Here is a 15,791-nt window from a genome sequence, read left to right as displayed (position 1 = left end):
CATTAATGTCCTTTTTGACCATTATTTCCTGAGACCTTTTTTTTGACCCTTTTGCTGAGCTGCCCAGGGTTCCCCATGACGTGTGGTCTCCCTCACTGCAGTGAGCACTAAACCCAACTTATTTAACCGAAGCTGTCTTCCTGGTGGTCTCAGCCTGGAGGGCATTAACAGAATTATAGCACCCTCTAAATTAACTGACAGAACATTCTAGGTTAGACAGAAAAGTAATTATTTTATTTTATAAACAGATAAAAGCAACCCAGACAATATACTGTGGTTGGTTAAAAATGATTTTTAATATATTTAAGTGATAATTTCTTCACGTGTATATGCTTATTATCGCAATGAGAAAAGATTTAGAAAGGGATTTTTTTTTGGTTTGGTGTTTATTTTAAGGGAATAAATGAACTTGGGTTCGTTTTTAACAATTTTATGAAATAAAGGTATGCTCAGATGAGAGTAGAAAATAAATATTCAACATCTATTCACTAACCTAACCAAAGAAATAAAATGTTCATGCTACCTCTAAAGTTAAAGACACCTGGCAAATCTTAATTATGCCACAAAAAGTCTAGGGAGTTATGTAAAAGAGCAAAGGCATTTGGGGACTTCTAGAGTTCCACATGACCGGACAGAAAATGCAAGTCATCAGCCAAAAAAACAATACTGATACCAAACACATTTTTATGTGCTAGGCACTATAAACACTTTATGTATGTTAAGTCACAGTATCATATTTCCTCTGCACTAACCAATAAATGAACTCTATTCAGCCATTATAAACCATCAGATTGTGGCTGTTCTCATTTTACGGTTTTAGGCAAATAACTGGAAATACAGCAACATAAATGTGAGTTCCTACATGTGGGAATTGATAAAAACAGTTTTCAAGGCCTACGTTAGATGTATAGAGGTTAATGGTAGATTTATAGAGGTTAATTTTAAAGCGCATATTAGGAGAATCCTGAAGAAGCCTCAGCCCCGGCAATATCACGTAGAATAACATTTCTACAAATTCATAAACATTAAACTCATATGGAACAATCTACAAACAAAACAAAACGATAAACTCTTTAAGAGGCATCCAGTCTTTTATAGACTTCTTCAATGAAAGTTAACATGTTCTTCATCTGGGGTGAATTATGGAGAACATCTAAGTCTTTCAGAAGAGCGTTCTGGTTTGGAATTAGCATCAAAATTTCTTTCTGTGGGCATGACAATAATTCTTTTTTAAATTTTATTTTTATTTTTTGATATATAATTGACATTAACATTATATTAGCTTCAGGCACACGGCATAAGGATTTGACATTTGTATACACTGCAAAATGATCACCACAGTAAGTCTAGTTAACATCCATCACCAAACACAGTTACAAACTTTTTCTTCCTTGTGATGAGAACTTTTAGATGTACTCTCTTAGCAACTTCCAAATATACAATACAGTATTAACTCTAGTCACCATTCTGTCCATTACATCCCCATGACTTATTTATAAATAACTGGAAGTGTGTACCTTTTGACCACCTTTACCCATATAATTAGTTTTTAATCTTTCATTATGAAAAATGTTATATGTATGTTATTTAGAGAGAATGGTATAATAAACCTCATATAATCTTCACTCAGCTTCAATTATCATCAACTCACTGCCATTCTGCTTTTAAATCTATGGTACTCTGTTTTCCCTCTGCCCATTCCCATTCCTCTCACCCTAGGTAGATTTGAGACAGGAAAATTTTTTTACTTTCTGGGGAAACGTAAAGGCTTTCTACCACTGTGAACACTTACACTATAATACCTATGGGGGTCCTTTGCAAAGGTAAGTTAGCAGTGTGCTGTGTACGCCCAAATGGGACACAGTACTGTCTTAGGAAAAGTTGCACGTGCCATTATCAGAAGCACAAACAAAAGCAGCTGTCAGGATTTGCTTCCAGAAACCCCTCCTACAGCCATGACTGCACAAATGTGGACACAGCACTGTCTTAGGAAAAGCTACACACGCCATTATCAGAAGCACAAACAAAAGCAGCTGTCAGGATCTGCTTCCAGAAACCCGTCCTACAGCCATGACTGCACAAATGTGGACACAGCACTGTCTTAGGAAAAGCTACACACGCCATTATCAGAAGCACAAACAAAAGCAGCTGTCAGGATCTGCTTCCAGAAACCCGTCCTATAGCCATGACTGCACAAATGTGGACACAGCACTGTCTTAGGAAAAGCTGCACACGCCATTATTAGAAGCACAAACAAAAGGAGCTGTCAGGATCTGCTTCCAGAAACCCGTCCTACAGCCATGACTGCACAAATGTGGACACAGCACTGTCTTAGGAAAAGCTGCACACACCATTATCAGAAGCACAAATAAAAGCAGCCGTCAGGATTTGCTTCCAGAAACCCGCCCTACAGCCATGACTGCACAAATGTGTAAAGATATATGCACAAGGGTGTTCCTAGCATTACCTGTACTAGCAAAAATTATATATTTCCATCATTTTCACAAATTATTACATCATGGCACATCCATACAATGGAATGCTATACAGCTATTGACAAGAATGAGATGTTCAAGTTATACTGTCAAATGAGAAAAATAATTTTGCCTCACAGTTTATATCATGGATTTTGTTTAAAAAAAAAAAAGGAATAGCATATAATGTTTTTACATATATACAATTCGTAACTGGTGATGCAGTTAATATGGTAAATTGGTACTTACCTGAAGTATGGGTGCTTTGAGACTCTTCTGAGAAAGTTCGGGAAGAGAGAGTACCTCACTATCTATTTGAAACATCTAAAGTAGAAAAAGAAAGCTACAGATTATTTCATAAAGCTAGATTATTTCAAAAGGCTGACTTCTCTTATTACACTCAAAAGCTGTCTGGGTAGAATCTAATCATGAAAAATTATATCCAGATTCTAGCGATACTTTTTTTTAAAAAAATTACCTGTTTTACCTTCCTTTCCTCTTCTTCTACCTCACTTCTCAGAACATGAACTTTGTTCTTTAAGCTGTGAATATCCCCAGTCATTGACTCTATGGTCTCCACTATTTTATCTGTTTCTTCCTGCATCAGAGAGAGAAAGCTAATGTTTTAAATTAAATATATTATTAAATGAAACCCAAACAGCTATTAATATATACATACATATTTTAAAAACACCTTATATATTGAAACACTTCTGGAAGAAACTGATAATTTTCATTTTTCTTTCAGAAAACAGACTCCCTAGAAATTGATTTACCAACGGAACAAAGATGTATGTGAAGCTTTCCTCAAAAACTTACGAAAACTGCAGGCATCAGATAACCTGGAAGACCTGTGTGAATCTAGCAGAGCCCAAGGACTGATGGCAGCAGGTACAGGAGCATTCCTTAAGCGGTATGTAACAGCAGAGAAACTCTAACTTTAATTTAGGAACATCTGAGTGCTATTTTCATTTGCCAAAAGAAAGAAATGCTGAACATTAGGGCAGAGATAGTAATAGAAAATGAGTGGCAGTTTCCCACCTAAAAAGAAAATATAACTTACGGGGGAAAACAAAGAGAAAATAAGAAATGAATGAAATGAGTATAATGATATCAGGGGTGTACTGATTGCAGGCCACACATAGAGTTAGCCAGCTTCCAGGTTTCTAAATGGTATTAATACTGTACTGCTTTCAAATCTAGTCCTAGCAACAGCCAAGGATAGCACTGCCCCTGGGGATCAGGGAACAAGTAAAGAAGCCACACAGAAGTCATACAGAAATAATAACTCTTAAATCCTGAGGAGTGATATGGTTGATACTTACATCTACATCATTCTCCAAATACTGGAAGCTGAATTTTTACCGTCAACTATAGTAATTTTCCTCAACAAATATATTATGGCTTCTAGTAACCATTAAAAAGGGTACCTGCAGAGGTCTGCAACTGCCCATAGGCTGTTTTTGATCAGTCCAAGAGCTATGAATGGTTTTTACATTTCTAAAGGATGGTTAAAAAACAAAACAAGACTATGCAACAAAGACCATACATGGCTCACAAAGAGTAAAATGTTTATCACCTAGCCCTTATAGGAATAGTGTGCTAATCCCTGAGTACCCACGACTTTGGGTCTGTGAGCTACACTTATTAGACCAAATAAGGTCACATTCATGGGTTCCAGGCATTAGGACTTAGACATATCTTTTGGTGGGCCACCATTCAACACACTACAAAAGGGAATGAATAATAGCACTGAATGAAGGAAAGGGTTAATGTAATAAGAACTAAAATTTTTCAGTATAATTTTAAAAATTAATTTTGTTTCATTGCTTTGGTTATCTTCTTTGGGTATTCATACCATATCCATGCTGTATCTTTTTTGCCAAACTTTTATATTTGTCACTTTTCCTCAATACCTTAAAAAAATGTCATTCTTTCTTTTTGAGTCTTAAGATTTTCTCCTTACTTTACCTTTTATTTAAGTATTATTTGTTCTGTTCATTTGCTTATTGCTCCTTCTAACTTAGTCTGCATTACTAAAAGCTTTTTTTCTTTTAGCTCTAATTCTTTCCTGAATTCCATAACTTCATTTTTTAGTATTTCTAATATTTATGACTTTTTTCATACCTTCTATTCTTTTTCTAAATTTCTTTCTGCTCGCTTGGGAAATTAGGTTAGCATTCATCTGTTTTGTGAACACATATTTTTGGCATGCTTTTGTTGTCTGTAGAAATGTACTTTTTGTCCTTCTTCTAATATTTTCTTATGCTAACTCTGGTTGTAAGATCAGAGAGATTAAAAACTATGCCCCAGGGCTTCCCTGGTGTTGCAGTGGTTAAGAATCCACCTGCCAATGCAGGGGACACAGGTTCCAGCCCTGGTCCGGGAAGATCCCACATGCCGTGGAGCAAATAAGCCCGTGCGCCACAACTACTGAGCCTGTGCTCTAGAGCCTGCGAGCCACAACTACTGAAGCCTGCACACCTAGAGTCCATGCTCTGCAACAAAAGAAGCCACCACAATGAGAAGCCCGCTCACCGCAACGAAGAGTAGCCCCCGCTCACTGCAACTAGAGAAAGACGGCACGCAGCAACGAAGACCCAACGCAGCCAAAAGTAAAAAATTAATTAATTAATTAAATGAATGAAAAAACAAACAAAAAAACTATGCCCCAGCAGGTCCTATACCATCTTCTCGGTATCTCTGAAAGACTTTGTTCACCACTGCCTTTCCCTAGCAGCAGCAGCGAGAGTTCAATGAATGTGTCCTTATTGCATGAACACAACTTCTCTTACTGGTAACTGATACAGGTTTTGGAAAGTCATCACCAGCAGTAACTCTAGGCTGCAGTGGGAAAAAGCCATTCTAAGTAAGGCACACTGGAGAAAACTAATAGACACAGATAACACCTACAAATTCCTAGTTCAAAGACTCTTATGCCAATGAAGAACTCTTATGCCCAAAATGCCAACAGTGCTTCAACTGAGTAACTAACTGACTGTGAAGCAAACGTTAGGCTCTTGTGATGTTATAAGAAATATACATTTGATTTTCATCCCTGATTCTTGGCACAGAGCTTCCAAATCCTTGGCATTTTCTGAATGATTGAAGTGGGAGGAGCACTTTTTGTGATTCATAATCAGCGCCTTTCAACCATACCTGAATTTATGCTAATGAATAACTCATAGAGGATGGAGGCTGGTTGCCAGAGCAACCAAAATCCTGTGATCAGAGGGTTGGAACTTTCAGCCTGGATCCTTGATCTCTGAGAAGGGGAGAGGGCCTGGAGATTTAGTTAATAATAGATATGCCTACATGCTGAGGCTTCCATAAAAACTCTAAATTACTGGATTCAGACAGCTTCTAGGTTGGTGAACACATGGAGGTACTTGAACAGGCATGGGACTTCCGTGCCCCTTCCCATATACCTTGCCCTATGCATCTCTTCCCTCTGGCTGTTCCTGAGTTGTATCCTTGTTAATAAACCTGTAATAGTAAATAAAGTGCTTTCCTGAATTCTGCGAGCTGTTCTAGCAAATTATCAAACCGGAGGAGGAGGTCATGGGAAGCCCCGATTGATACTTGGTTGGTCAGAAGTACCGGAGGCTTGGCCTTGCATTGGCATCTGAAGTGCGGGGCAGTTCTGTGGGACTAAGCCCTTACCCTGTGGGGTCTGTGCTAACTCCAGGTAGTTAGTGTTAGAATTGAATTAAATTGTAGGACACCCAGTTGGTTTCCACAGAGAAGTGGAGAATTGCTTGGTATGAAAACCCCACAAATTTGGTGTCAGAAGTGTTGCGAGTATAGAAAAACAGTTTTTTCCATTTAATTCTATTTATGCTTTTGGCACACGGAGATCCAGTTTTAGGTGTAAAAGAGAAATGCCTCCCAGTGTTACAAAAATCACAGTATCATTTACTGTCTCTGATCAAAGACTATTTGCTATCTCTGATTTAGTACTTTATGCAAATATTAAATGTTAAAATAACATTTACCATTATTATACTTTAAAACCTTTTAAAATAACCTTTAAAAAAAGTCAAACTCATAGAATCAGAGAGTACAAAAGTGGTTGCCAGGTGCTGGGGCGGGTGGGGGAAATAGGGAGAAGTTGGTAAAGGATACAAACTTGCAGCTAAAATGAATAAGGTTTGCGGATCTAATGTAAAACATGGTAACTATAACTGATATTACATAATTGAAATCTGTATTATATAATTGAAAGAGAGTAGAACTTAAATGGTCTTACCAAAAAAAAAAAAAAGTGAGATGACAAGGGAAATTAACTAGATGGGGGGAATCTTTTCACAATGTATAGTTATATTAAATAACCATGATGTACACTTTAAATATCTTACATTTTTGTCAATTATATCTCAGATAAAGCTGAAATTTAAAAATTAACCTATATTAATGTTATCCAACTGTTCATTAAGTGGGGGAGCTAGTGTCAGTACTGAGAATATACTCTTGCAAAGTAATAACATTGGGATGAAAGTTAAATACAATCTCATACAATGAAGAAAGTGAGGCAACCACTAAAAAATACCACTCTATAAATTTACAATATATGTAGAGCTGTTGCTCACAAATAAATCCTTCCATTGTTATTCTCAATCATATGGAAAATCTGGAATGACCTATTTGTGAATGGTGAGTTATTAGAAATCGTTAGGGATGCATTCCTTGCTTAAACTACCACCACCTCGTATTTACTAACAAAGGTTAACAAACTTATTGATTTACAAAGTTGAATTGCTAACAAAGACCGTATCTACAAACTACTTCAAAATGGCAAACGGATATATGGTCCAATCTGTTTTAGTTTTAATAATTATTTAATAAGCCCCCTGAGGTTGCTTTTCTTAATTGTTCAAGTATCCACTAATTAAAAGCCTGCAGTTTATCATGACAGCTAATATTATCTCCCACTGTCTTCTACAGAATAATGATTAAGAATCACTTGCCCTGAAATCGGACTAATAGGTTTGCATCATAACTGTGAGCAGTCTGTCTAAGTTTCAGCTAGAAATGCCCATATGTCTCTTTTTCACACTTGTAAAATGTGAAATATAGCACAGGTCTCTTTAAATCATTAAGGGCTATAACTGTAAAGTGCTTAGAACAGTGACTAGAACACAGAAGGCCCTCATTACATGTTATCTATAATGACTATAACAACAGTAATGATGATGATTGTGTTCTTCTTGCCAATAAAGTAGCATATACAGGACAGAAAAACTAATATAATGGGTTTTGAAATGCTACAGCATTTAGTGATGAATTCCTATAATCTGATATTTAAAGTCCGATGAAAAAAATAAGACTGCTACTTAATTACAAATATATTAGAAATAGTCTTAACTTTAGAGGCCCAAAGTTCAGGCAAAGTTTTTGCTTTGTTAAAAAAAAAAGTTAATGAAAAACCTGGTCCAAGATCTAGTATTTGTTATTAGAAGAATATCATGACAATTTTAAAAACTTTTTGGTCTTTTCCCCCTTCCCCTCTAAAGATGAACTCCCTGTTCAAACTTCATACCTGCAATAATGCCAGACCCTCTTCATTAGCTCTGTGCTGTGCCCTTTCCATTTTCAGTAGACTTGACACATGAGTTAAATCTTGCTGCTTTTTGGGAGGGACTTTCAGGGTTTCACACAGTTGCAGCAATCTTATGGATAGAATAAAAACATAACTTTATTTTTGAGTACCATTAGTATCATTTTTGTTTCTTGTTTTGAAATACTGTCATCCTCTTTTTTCTTCCCTCATACTCCCAAGGGCTGTAATATTCTTTTATTTTAAATAAATTTATTTATTTTATTTATTTATTTTTGGCTGCGTTGGGTCTTCGTTGCTGCACGCCAGCTTTCTCTAGTTGTGGTGAGCAGGGGCTTCTTTTGTTGTGGAGCACGGGTTCTAGGCACGCAGGCTTCAGTAGTTGCGGCACGTGGGCTCTAGAGCACAGGCTCAGTAGTTGTGGCGCACAGGCTTAGTTGCTCCGCAGCATGTGGGATCTTCCCGGACCAGGGATTGAACCCGTGTCCCCTGCATGGGCAGGCGGATTCTTAACCACTGCGCCACCAGGGAAGCCCTGTAATGTTCTTTTATTAACAGTGGCTAATCTTAGCAATAAGTCGCCCCCCCAAATCCCTGACAAATCATCATTTAACCTTTCAATTATATTTCAATCATTTTTTAATTGCATAACTGTATTACCTTTTCTTTAGGAAGTTCAGATGATATTGAATTTTTTCCTTTTCTCTAACACTGTTACTCAAAATTGCTCTAGAAGAGAAAAAATAGGGATTGAATAAATATTAGTTTGAAACATAACTAGTATAATCTGTTTACTTTTTCTCTCTGATTTCTTTCAAGTACCCCTTTTTACTAGCCAGGCAGAATCAATCACTTTTTCTTTTATGTTAAATACATTTAAAGCAGAGGAATAATCTAAGTTCTTTTTTATCACATTATATTGTTGTAATTAATTTATAGGCCTGACTCCTCTGATAGATTTCAGCTCCTTGATGGCAGAATCCTGTCTCTGTATTCCTTTTAGCATGTTAGCTTCCACATAAAGTGTCAATTTGAGCTAACTTCTTCCTAAAGTATCCCTCACCAGAAAAAGTTGTAGATAGCAGATCAAGCAAAGATTTCAATTTTATTCCACTGATGAAATTCCAAGTTTCTGAAATTAATAAAGACATTTTTGCTGAATGCTAAGGCCATCAAAAGACATTAAATAAATCTTGCAAAAGAGAAAAACACCCTATCACCATAAAGTACATAATAACATTTAAAAGGATACTGTCTATAGGAAACATATAAGCGGAAACATATAAGCAGAAATGAAAAGAGTGAAATAGAAAAAAATTTCATACTCACATTATTACTGATTCCATCATAGTTTGCAAATGTTCTCTGCTATTCTTCGAAAGAGGTTGCCAGGTTTTTCTCTTGTGGGTTGCGATCTTTACCTGTTTTAGATTAGTATGCTTTGCTTGTCCTGTCACCGGTGAAAGAAGAGACTCTAGTTTTTCTAGAAGTTTTTATGTTTTTACTTAAAAAGTGATTCAAATATAAATTTATCTAAAAGAGCTAATGGAATTCTGAGAACCAATATTATGAAGCTGTATAAACTATTTAATTTCCTTTTTATTGCACAGCCATAACAGGCCAGGTATTGAATATGAATATGCTATTGTTATATTAACTAATACTATTAAGTGATATTGCGGATACAAACTCAAGACAATCTTAAATAAAGAACCAAGCTACAACTCTTAGGATTCAACATAAAAGTCTGGTTCTCAGAAATGACCTGAATTAAAGGGCTTCATTGAGAAGACTAGAAAATGATTTCTGCCAAATGCTGGATGGCAACTGAAACAAAGGAGATTAACCAAACCACAAACAGATAATCAGTGTCTACTAGGTTGTTGATATTATTCTACTTATAAGAAATAAACAAAGGAGATACACTATTGGCTCACATGAAGATTAGTTTTGGAGAGAAGGGAGATTAAATAATTACATTTCAGGTATGCAAAGCATTACAAAAGAAAAAGTACAGTGCACTATGGAAGTATAAAACCGGAGGACCTAACTTGGTCTTGGGTGAGGAGAGGTAGAAAATTCTTCCATGCTGAAGTGATGTTTAAGTAAAGATGACTACTCCAAACTAATTTACTCCAGACAAACTTAGTGGTTCCAATCTAATCTAAATAGTGGTGGCGAAACAGAAGCATATTTGTCTCAAAGAGAAATCAGTAGGTGTGTCTGTATATCACAAATCAGTAATAATACAGACTGTGGTACACTTTGAATTTCTCTTGCTCCTTTCAACTTAGGACCCTACACAGTATTTTGCTACAGGTGGTAAGTAAAATTTCAGTTGACCAAAAGAACTGACCAACCAGTGCTACTTATTCTTGCAAAAATAAGAATGTAACTGTTTATTACTGTCTTTTGCTTATGCAGAACTCATAAACAAGATACTGAGAATTTTTTCATAAATATAGATAGCTTGGGAAAGATAGGTTAAACAAGACATAGAAAAGGAATACCTTCAGAAGACAGATGTTTTGGATGACTTTTATTTTTTTTCGTTGTGTTTCTAACCTAGAGGGAAAAACACATGTGTATGCACAAAGAATTAAACATTAGATAAAAAGATACTGCTATTGCAATAGATTTGTCATGTATGTTGGAGAGAATTCATATACCTTCTGGCAAGACAGAAAAAAAGTATATTGCTACTTCTACAGAAAAAGGATGTGTATTTATCACAAGCAGAGGATATACTAAAGCTACTCCTGAACAATGGTGATGAAGTATAATAGAATTTCATATGGTGTCAAAGAATGTTTTAAAGAAATCATACTCATCTTGTCTGTGAAATAGTGTTATATACTTTTCCTGAAAAACAAATATAGGCATTGTCTAATACAGGGTAAATAGAGAAAAATTGTTGATTATTTCTTTTATGGTAGGAAGAAGTTAATTCCTCCCAAACTAATTTTTCTCTATGTTAATAAAAATCTCCTCCACCAATTGACAGATTCTCTTGTCTTTTAACATATGAATGCCATAGAATCTGTATACTATATTCCCAGTCTTCCTATTTAAACACCTTAGCAATGCCCCATAGCACTTCTTCCCTAAAGAATTCTCAGATCAATATCTTTAGAAATTGAGGTAAACAATTTTTATGTGAGAACTTTTACAAACCATGTTGCAACAGCTCCCATATAACAATATATGTGGAATAAGAATTACTATAATTTGTAGTAAAGCTGACCTTTAGTCTTCACATACTGCTTTACATAGAACAGATGATATTTCTAATCAGAGTCCTGAATGATAAACTTGATATTTCATTACCTCTTTCTCTGATAACTCCGCTTCTTCATTATCAATTTTTCTTTTTGGATTTCTTTTTAAATGTTGAGACCTTTTCTTAGAAGGATTTGCTTTGCTAGACATCTTGATGTAAACAGAACAACTATAACAGTGTTTCAAAATGTCTGTAAAGATGAAAAGAACACTAAAGACTTGTTTTATTAAAAACATTTTGTTAAAAAGACTACCTATAAATGTTCCAAATTTGCCTTTAAAAAAAAATCATAAAGAAAGCTTTGGCATAGTATTGTGTGTTTTTAAAACATTTAAATATATTTTAAAACAAATAACATTGGTTCTCATTAGAGTAAAGATATCTAATTCAATTTCATTCCTAAAAATTTCTTCCATTTGTATGGCGTTAAAAAATCTTATATAAAAACACTTTTACACCTCTTACTTTATACTCCCCCAGACAATAACGTTATCTCTATATTTAAACCCAAGAAGATGGAAATATATACTGCTAAATTGTTTTACTCTAGTCACAGATAATGTCAACTCAAAGAATAACATTCAGGCCTTCTTATTTTAGGCTTAATGGATTTATCATTCAACTTAACGTCAAAGATAGGAGACGATAATTTTTAGGATTATACCATGAATCTACGCTGTAGACATTCATGTGGTAAATTCACTCATAAGGAATTAAGAATTAAAAAGTTAAAAAGTTAAGCTTTAACTTTTTCTGGGTTATGTGTATTTTAACAAAAGCACAGAAGTATACTGATTACTCTGTCTTCTCACACATTACAAAACAGGCACCGGAGTGGGGATGAGAATGTCAATGACAAAATTTAGAATAATTCCTTTTCCCCATTTAATAGTTCTTTATCACCAAACTCATTTCTGCTAAAAGAAAGAGAGGGATAAAATATATATTCCTGCATTAGATCATAAAGAGCAGATAGCTAAGAAGTTACATACACGTTTGGTACAGTACACGTGAACACAAACCCACATACACACACACACACACACACAAGTATGTGTGGTGTGTACATTATATATACATATTTTTCTAGACATGTATAGTTAGATATATAGATAAACCAGTCACCATTCCTTTTCTAAAAATTCAGAGTTTATCACATTACAATTTAAATATACATGCAGATTTAGAGACAGACAATAAAGTGGGTACTCTGGATAAATCTATTCTCTCAAATTTTAAAAGGAAAAGTTCAAGCTTTTCTTTTTCCCGTAAGACAAAAATAGTGGGAAAGAAAGAATTAACTGAAAGATCACAAACCATACTTGGAGACTACATGTCAGATCAGTTACAAAAAGCAGTGGAAGCTAAAATACACTTTACCCTGCTTTTGAACAATGTGGCACCTTATTCTACACACAGTCTCCTCTGTTGCATTCCTGAAATGTCAAATTCTCTCAACTTGACATCCATGCCATATATTTCCCCTACTTAAAAACCAATCCATATGAGAGTTTTGCCTGTGGACCTCTCCTGGAAGGACTGCCATGTACAGTACAGTTGTTCACTGAAGAAGAGCATCCAGGTGAGAGAACAATTGAAGGCTGAGATTTAGTCCTCATTCCATTTAGGAGACTAAAAATGGTGCAAATTCCTTCTCACTCTTGTTATTGAGAGGTGAAGTATATGTCCCCTTGTCTTAAATCTTACAGACTGTGCATCGGTTTGAGCAGTAGAATATGGTGGAAATGATTCTGTACCAGTTTCCTGGCCCAAATATGAAGAGACTAGCAGCTGCAACTTCCCCTTGCTTGGAATATTTGCTCTTGAAACCCAGCTAGCACTCTATGAGGAAGGCCAACATGGAGAGGGACTAAAGACCCAGGCAAAAGCCCCAGCTGAACTCCCAACCAATAGCTAACACCAACGACTGCCAGCCTCACGCATGTACCTGAGCCAATACACTGCAGCTGACGCTGCGTGGAAAAGTTATAAGTCAACCCTACCAAGCTGTTTCCAATCCCAAATTTTGGAACAAGATAGGTATTTTTTTTTAATTAAAAAAGAAAAATCCTTCCGTAATACCTACCTTATAACATCCCAACTCTTTACCATGACATTTATAGTCCTTAACAATCTAGACCTGCCAAGCTTTCCATACTTCTCTCCCACTACTCCTCAACTGTATTTCCCTCTCCAGATAGACTGGATTCCCGGAACACACTTTGAGTAGTGCACATACTCTACCAGAGCTGCTCTCTCCTGTCTGTGCGCAACCTCCTCTCAGATCATGAGCCACCTGCTTCTGAAAGCCTTCCTAACCACTCCACCTCAACGCTCTACAGAAGTCTGTGGGCTCTTACGGTCTCTTTCATTTGGCACTTATTTATAGTTTGGTTTTGTTCATCGTTTTTCTTGATATTCTTTATTCAGTAACATGTAATTCAGTGCTACTCCAAATTTGATTTACAAACTGTTTGTTACAGTCTTTTAAAGTATAGACATTAAAAGTATTCATTTAGAAACTTTTATGGCAATTTGACAACAATTTTATGTATGTTAGATCTGGCCAAAAAATAACTGGCTTCGTTTTTTCTTTTTAAGTTTAATTTTTCTAATAATTCATTAAAAAAGACTTTCTTTTTTAGAGAAGTTTTATCGTTACAGAAAAATTCAGCAGAAAGTACAAAATTCGAGCATACCCCCCCTTCCCTACTATCAACATCCCATACCAGAGCAGTGCATTTGCCACAGTCCATGAACCGACATTGACACATCCTATCACCCAAAGTCTATGGTTTACATTAGGGCTCATTCTTGGTGTTGTACGTTCCATGGGTTTGGCTAGTATTCAGTTTTTTTTAAATTGTATTTTACAAAAGTATCAGTTGTGACTGATTAAAAATTTTAAAAAAACCCCAAATTGGTCCTTTACCACAGACAGTCTGAAAAGCTCTGTTTTCATTGATACCTACTTGAGGCAATTAGCCATAGTGCAGAAAGTTCCTCCACCTCAGCACTATTAACATTTTGCATGGGATAGACCAAAATTGTCTCCAGACAAATATCCGCTGGTGCAAAACTGCCCGAGGTTGAGAACCACTGCCAAGAGCCAGCCAGGGATGAGGACAAATTGCCCAGGTTCCAAATCCCAGCTGTCATTTAACCAACTGTATAGCCTTGGGGAACTAAATTTGCTCACTTTCCCCATGGCTAAAAGTATCAACATCAAAGGCTTTTGTAAAGCTAAAATTTTGTACAGAATACATAAAGTGCCTAGAACTTGGGACATAGTAAGAACTCAATAAATAAAATAATCTACTGTTACTGTTGGGCTAGTTGTAGCAGATACAAAAAGGAAGAGTAAACTTTGGCCTGTTTTGGATCCGCAGGAAAGCACAGGCTAGTGGTAGTAGCTACAGACACGTGAAAACAATTCCTATGTATATTCAGTTATACACAATGCGACAAATGTTACGAGACAAATGAGTGAATATCTCAAATTGGTGTGGGTATGGGGGGGGACATACAGAATTCAGAGAAAAAAGTAATATTTGAATTACATTTTGCAATATTTAGCCAGAAGGAAGGGGAGTAAAGCATTTGAGAGAAAAAAAGCCCGTTGGCAAGACACTTCAAAAGAAACTGGTCTGTTCAGGGGCAGAAAAAATTCAGAGAGGCTTTGACGTGTACGGGAGGAATGGACAGAAAAAAAGACTGGGACTGTAGTTTGCAGCCAGACTATATACTGCAGTAAGGAATGTATTCTTTACTCTGTAGGAAACAGGGAAGTATTCTAGGTTGTCTTGTTTTCTTTGCCAGCGTGCTGAAACTCGTGGAAGCCACCAAGCTAGACCTCTGTATGGGCACAACAGGTGAGCACGACGTCTGGCAAAACTGCAAATACACAATGTTTACCTCTTGACAAATGAGGCCTAGGTGTAGCGACGCTGCCGACCGCAGCTTCCTTAAGGCTCAAAGGCACTCATCACTAAGGCCACACTTAGCCCCACGACTGACTGCGGGAGAGGTTAAGGAGGGAGAACAAGGACTACGATGATTCGGGGAAACGAGGAAGGAACCATGCGTGGCTTCACTCACTCCTTGCGAATCAAATACCACTTTTTCAATCACTGGCTCCGAAGGGCACACCTGTTCGGATCTCCCTGCTCTTTGAAAACCACCTCAAGCTCCTCAAACACGAGTCGCCGAGTTTGCCACCAACGCGCCGCACACAAAACTCATCCCCAAACTGGAGCCAGCGTCAGGGAAAACGCTTTCACTACTCACCAAAGACGCCTCTTGAATCCTTCCAGGTGCCGCGCTCAGAGCAATTCGCGCCCAAACCTTCCAAAGCCGCGGAGACCCGGAAGTGAACCAGTAGAAACCGGAAACACTTGTGGAGAGAGGCGGGAATCTAGCCACGCCCCTAACGTCATCGGGAGCGCTCCCGCGAGAGCGCAATGAGATTGGCTGGAAAGAG

At 36.7% G+C, this 15,791-nt stretch overlaps 1 protein-coding gene across 2 annotated transcripts; it reads right to left on the bottom strand.

The window, feature by feature from the left end:
- Positions 1-383: 383 nt before the first annotated feature.
- On the bottom strand, positions 384-15,664 carry CENPQ (centromere protein Q). Of its 2 annotated transcripts, none has more exons than XM_068558100.1 (9): positions 15,599-15,664; positions 11,359-11,501; positions 10,542-10,596; positions 9,361-9,481; positions 8,692-8,760; positions 8,014-8,143; positions 2,962-3,072; positions 2,724-2,798; positions 384-1,205 (listed from the first exon to the last, which is right to left on the bottom strand). In XM_068558100.1, the coding sequence occupies exons 2-9, from the start codon at positions 11,458-11,460 to the stop codon at positions 1,074-1,076; spliced, it is 795 nt and encodes a 264-aa protein (XP_068414201.1). In that variant the 5' UTR covers positions 11,461-11,501; positions 15,599-15,664; the 3' UTR covers positions 384-1,073. The 2 variants fall into 2 exon arrangements, with proteins under 2 accessions (XP_068414201.1, XP_068414200.1); XM_068558099.1 differs by having other exon boundaries at positions 385-1,205; positions 2,953-3,072.
- Positions 15,665-15,791: the final 127 nt, after the last annotated feature.

Source organism: Eschrichtius robustus, chromosome 12 (genome assembly GCF_028021215.1).
Source record: "Eschrichtius robustus isolate mEscRob2 chromosome 12, mEscRob2.pri, whole genome shotgun sequence".
NCBI lineage: Eukaryota > Metazoa > Chordata > Mammalia > Artiodactyla > Eschrichtiidae > Eschrichtius > Eschrichtius robustus.
Note: the sequence above shows the minus strand (reverse complement) of the source record. Positions and strands in the feature narration are given on the sequence as shown.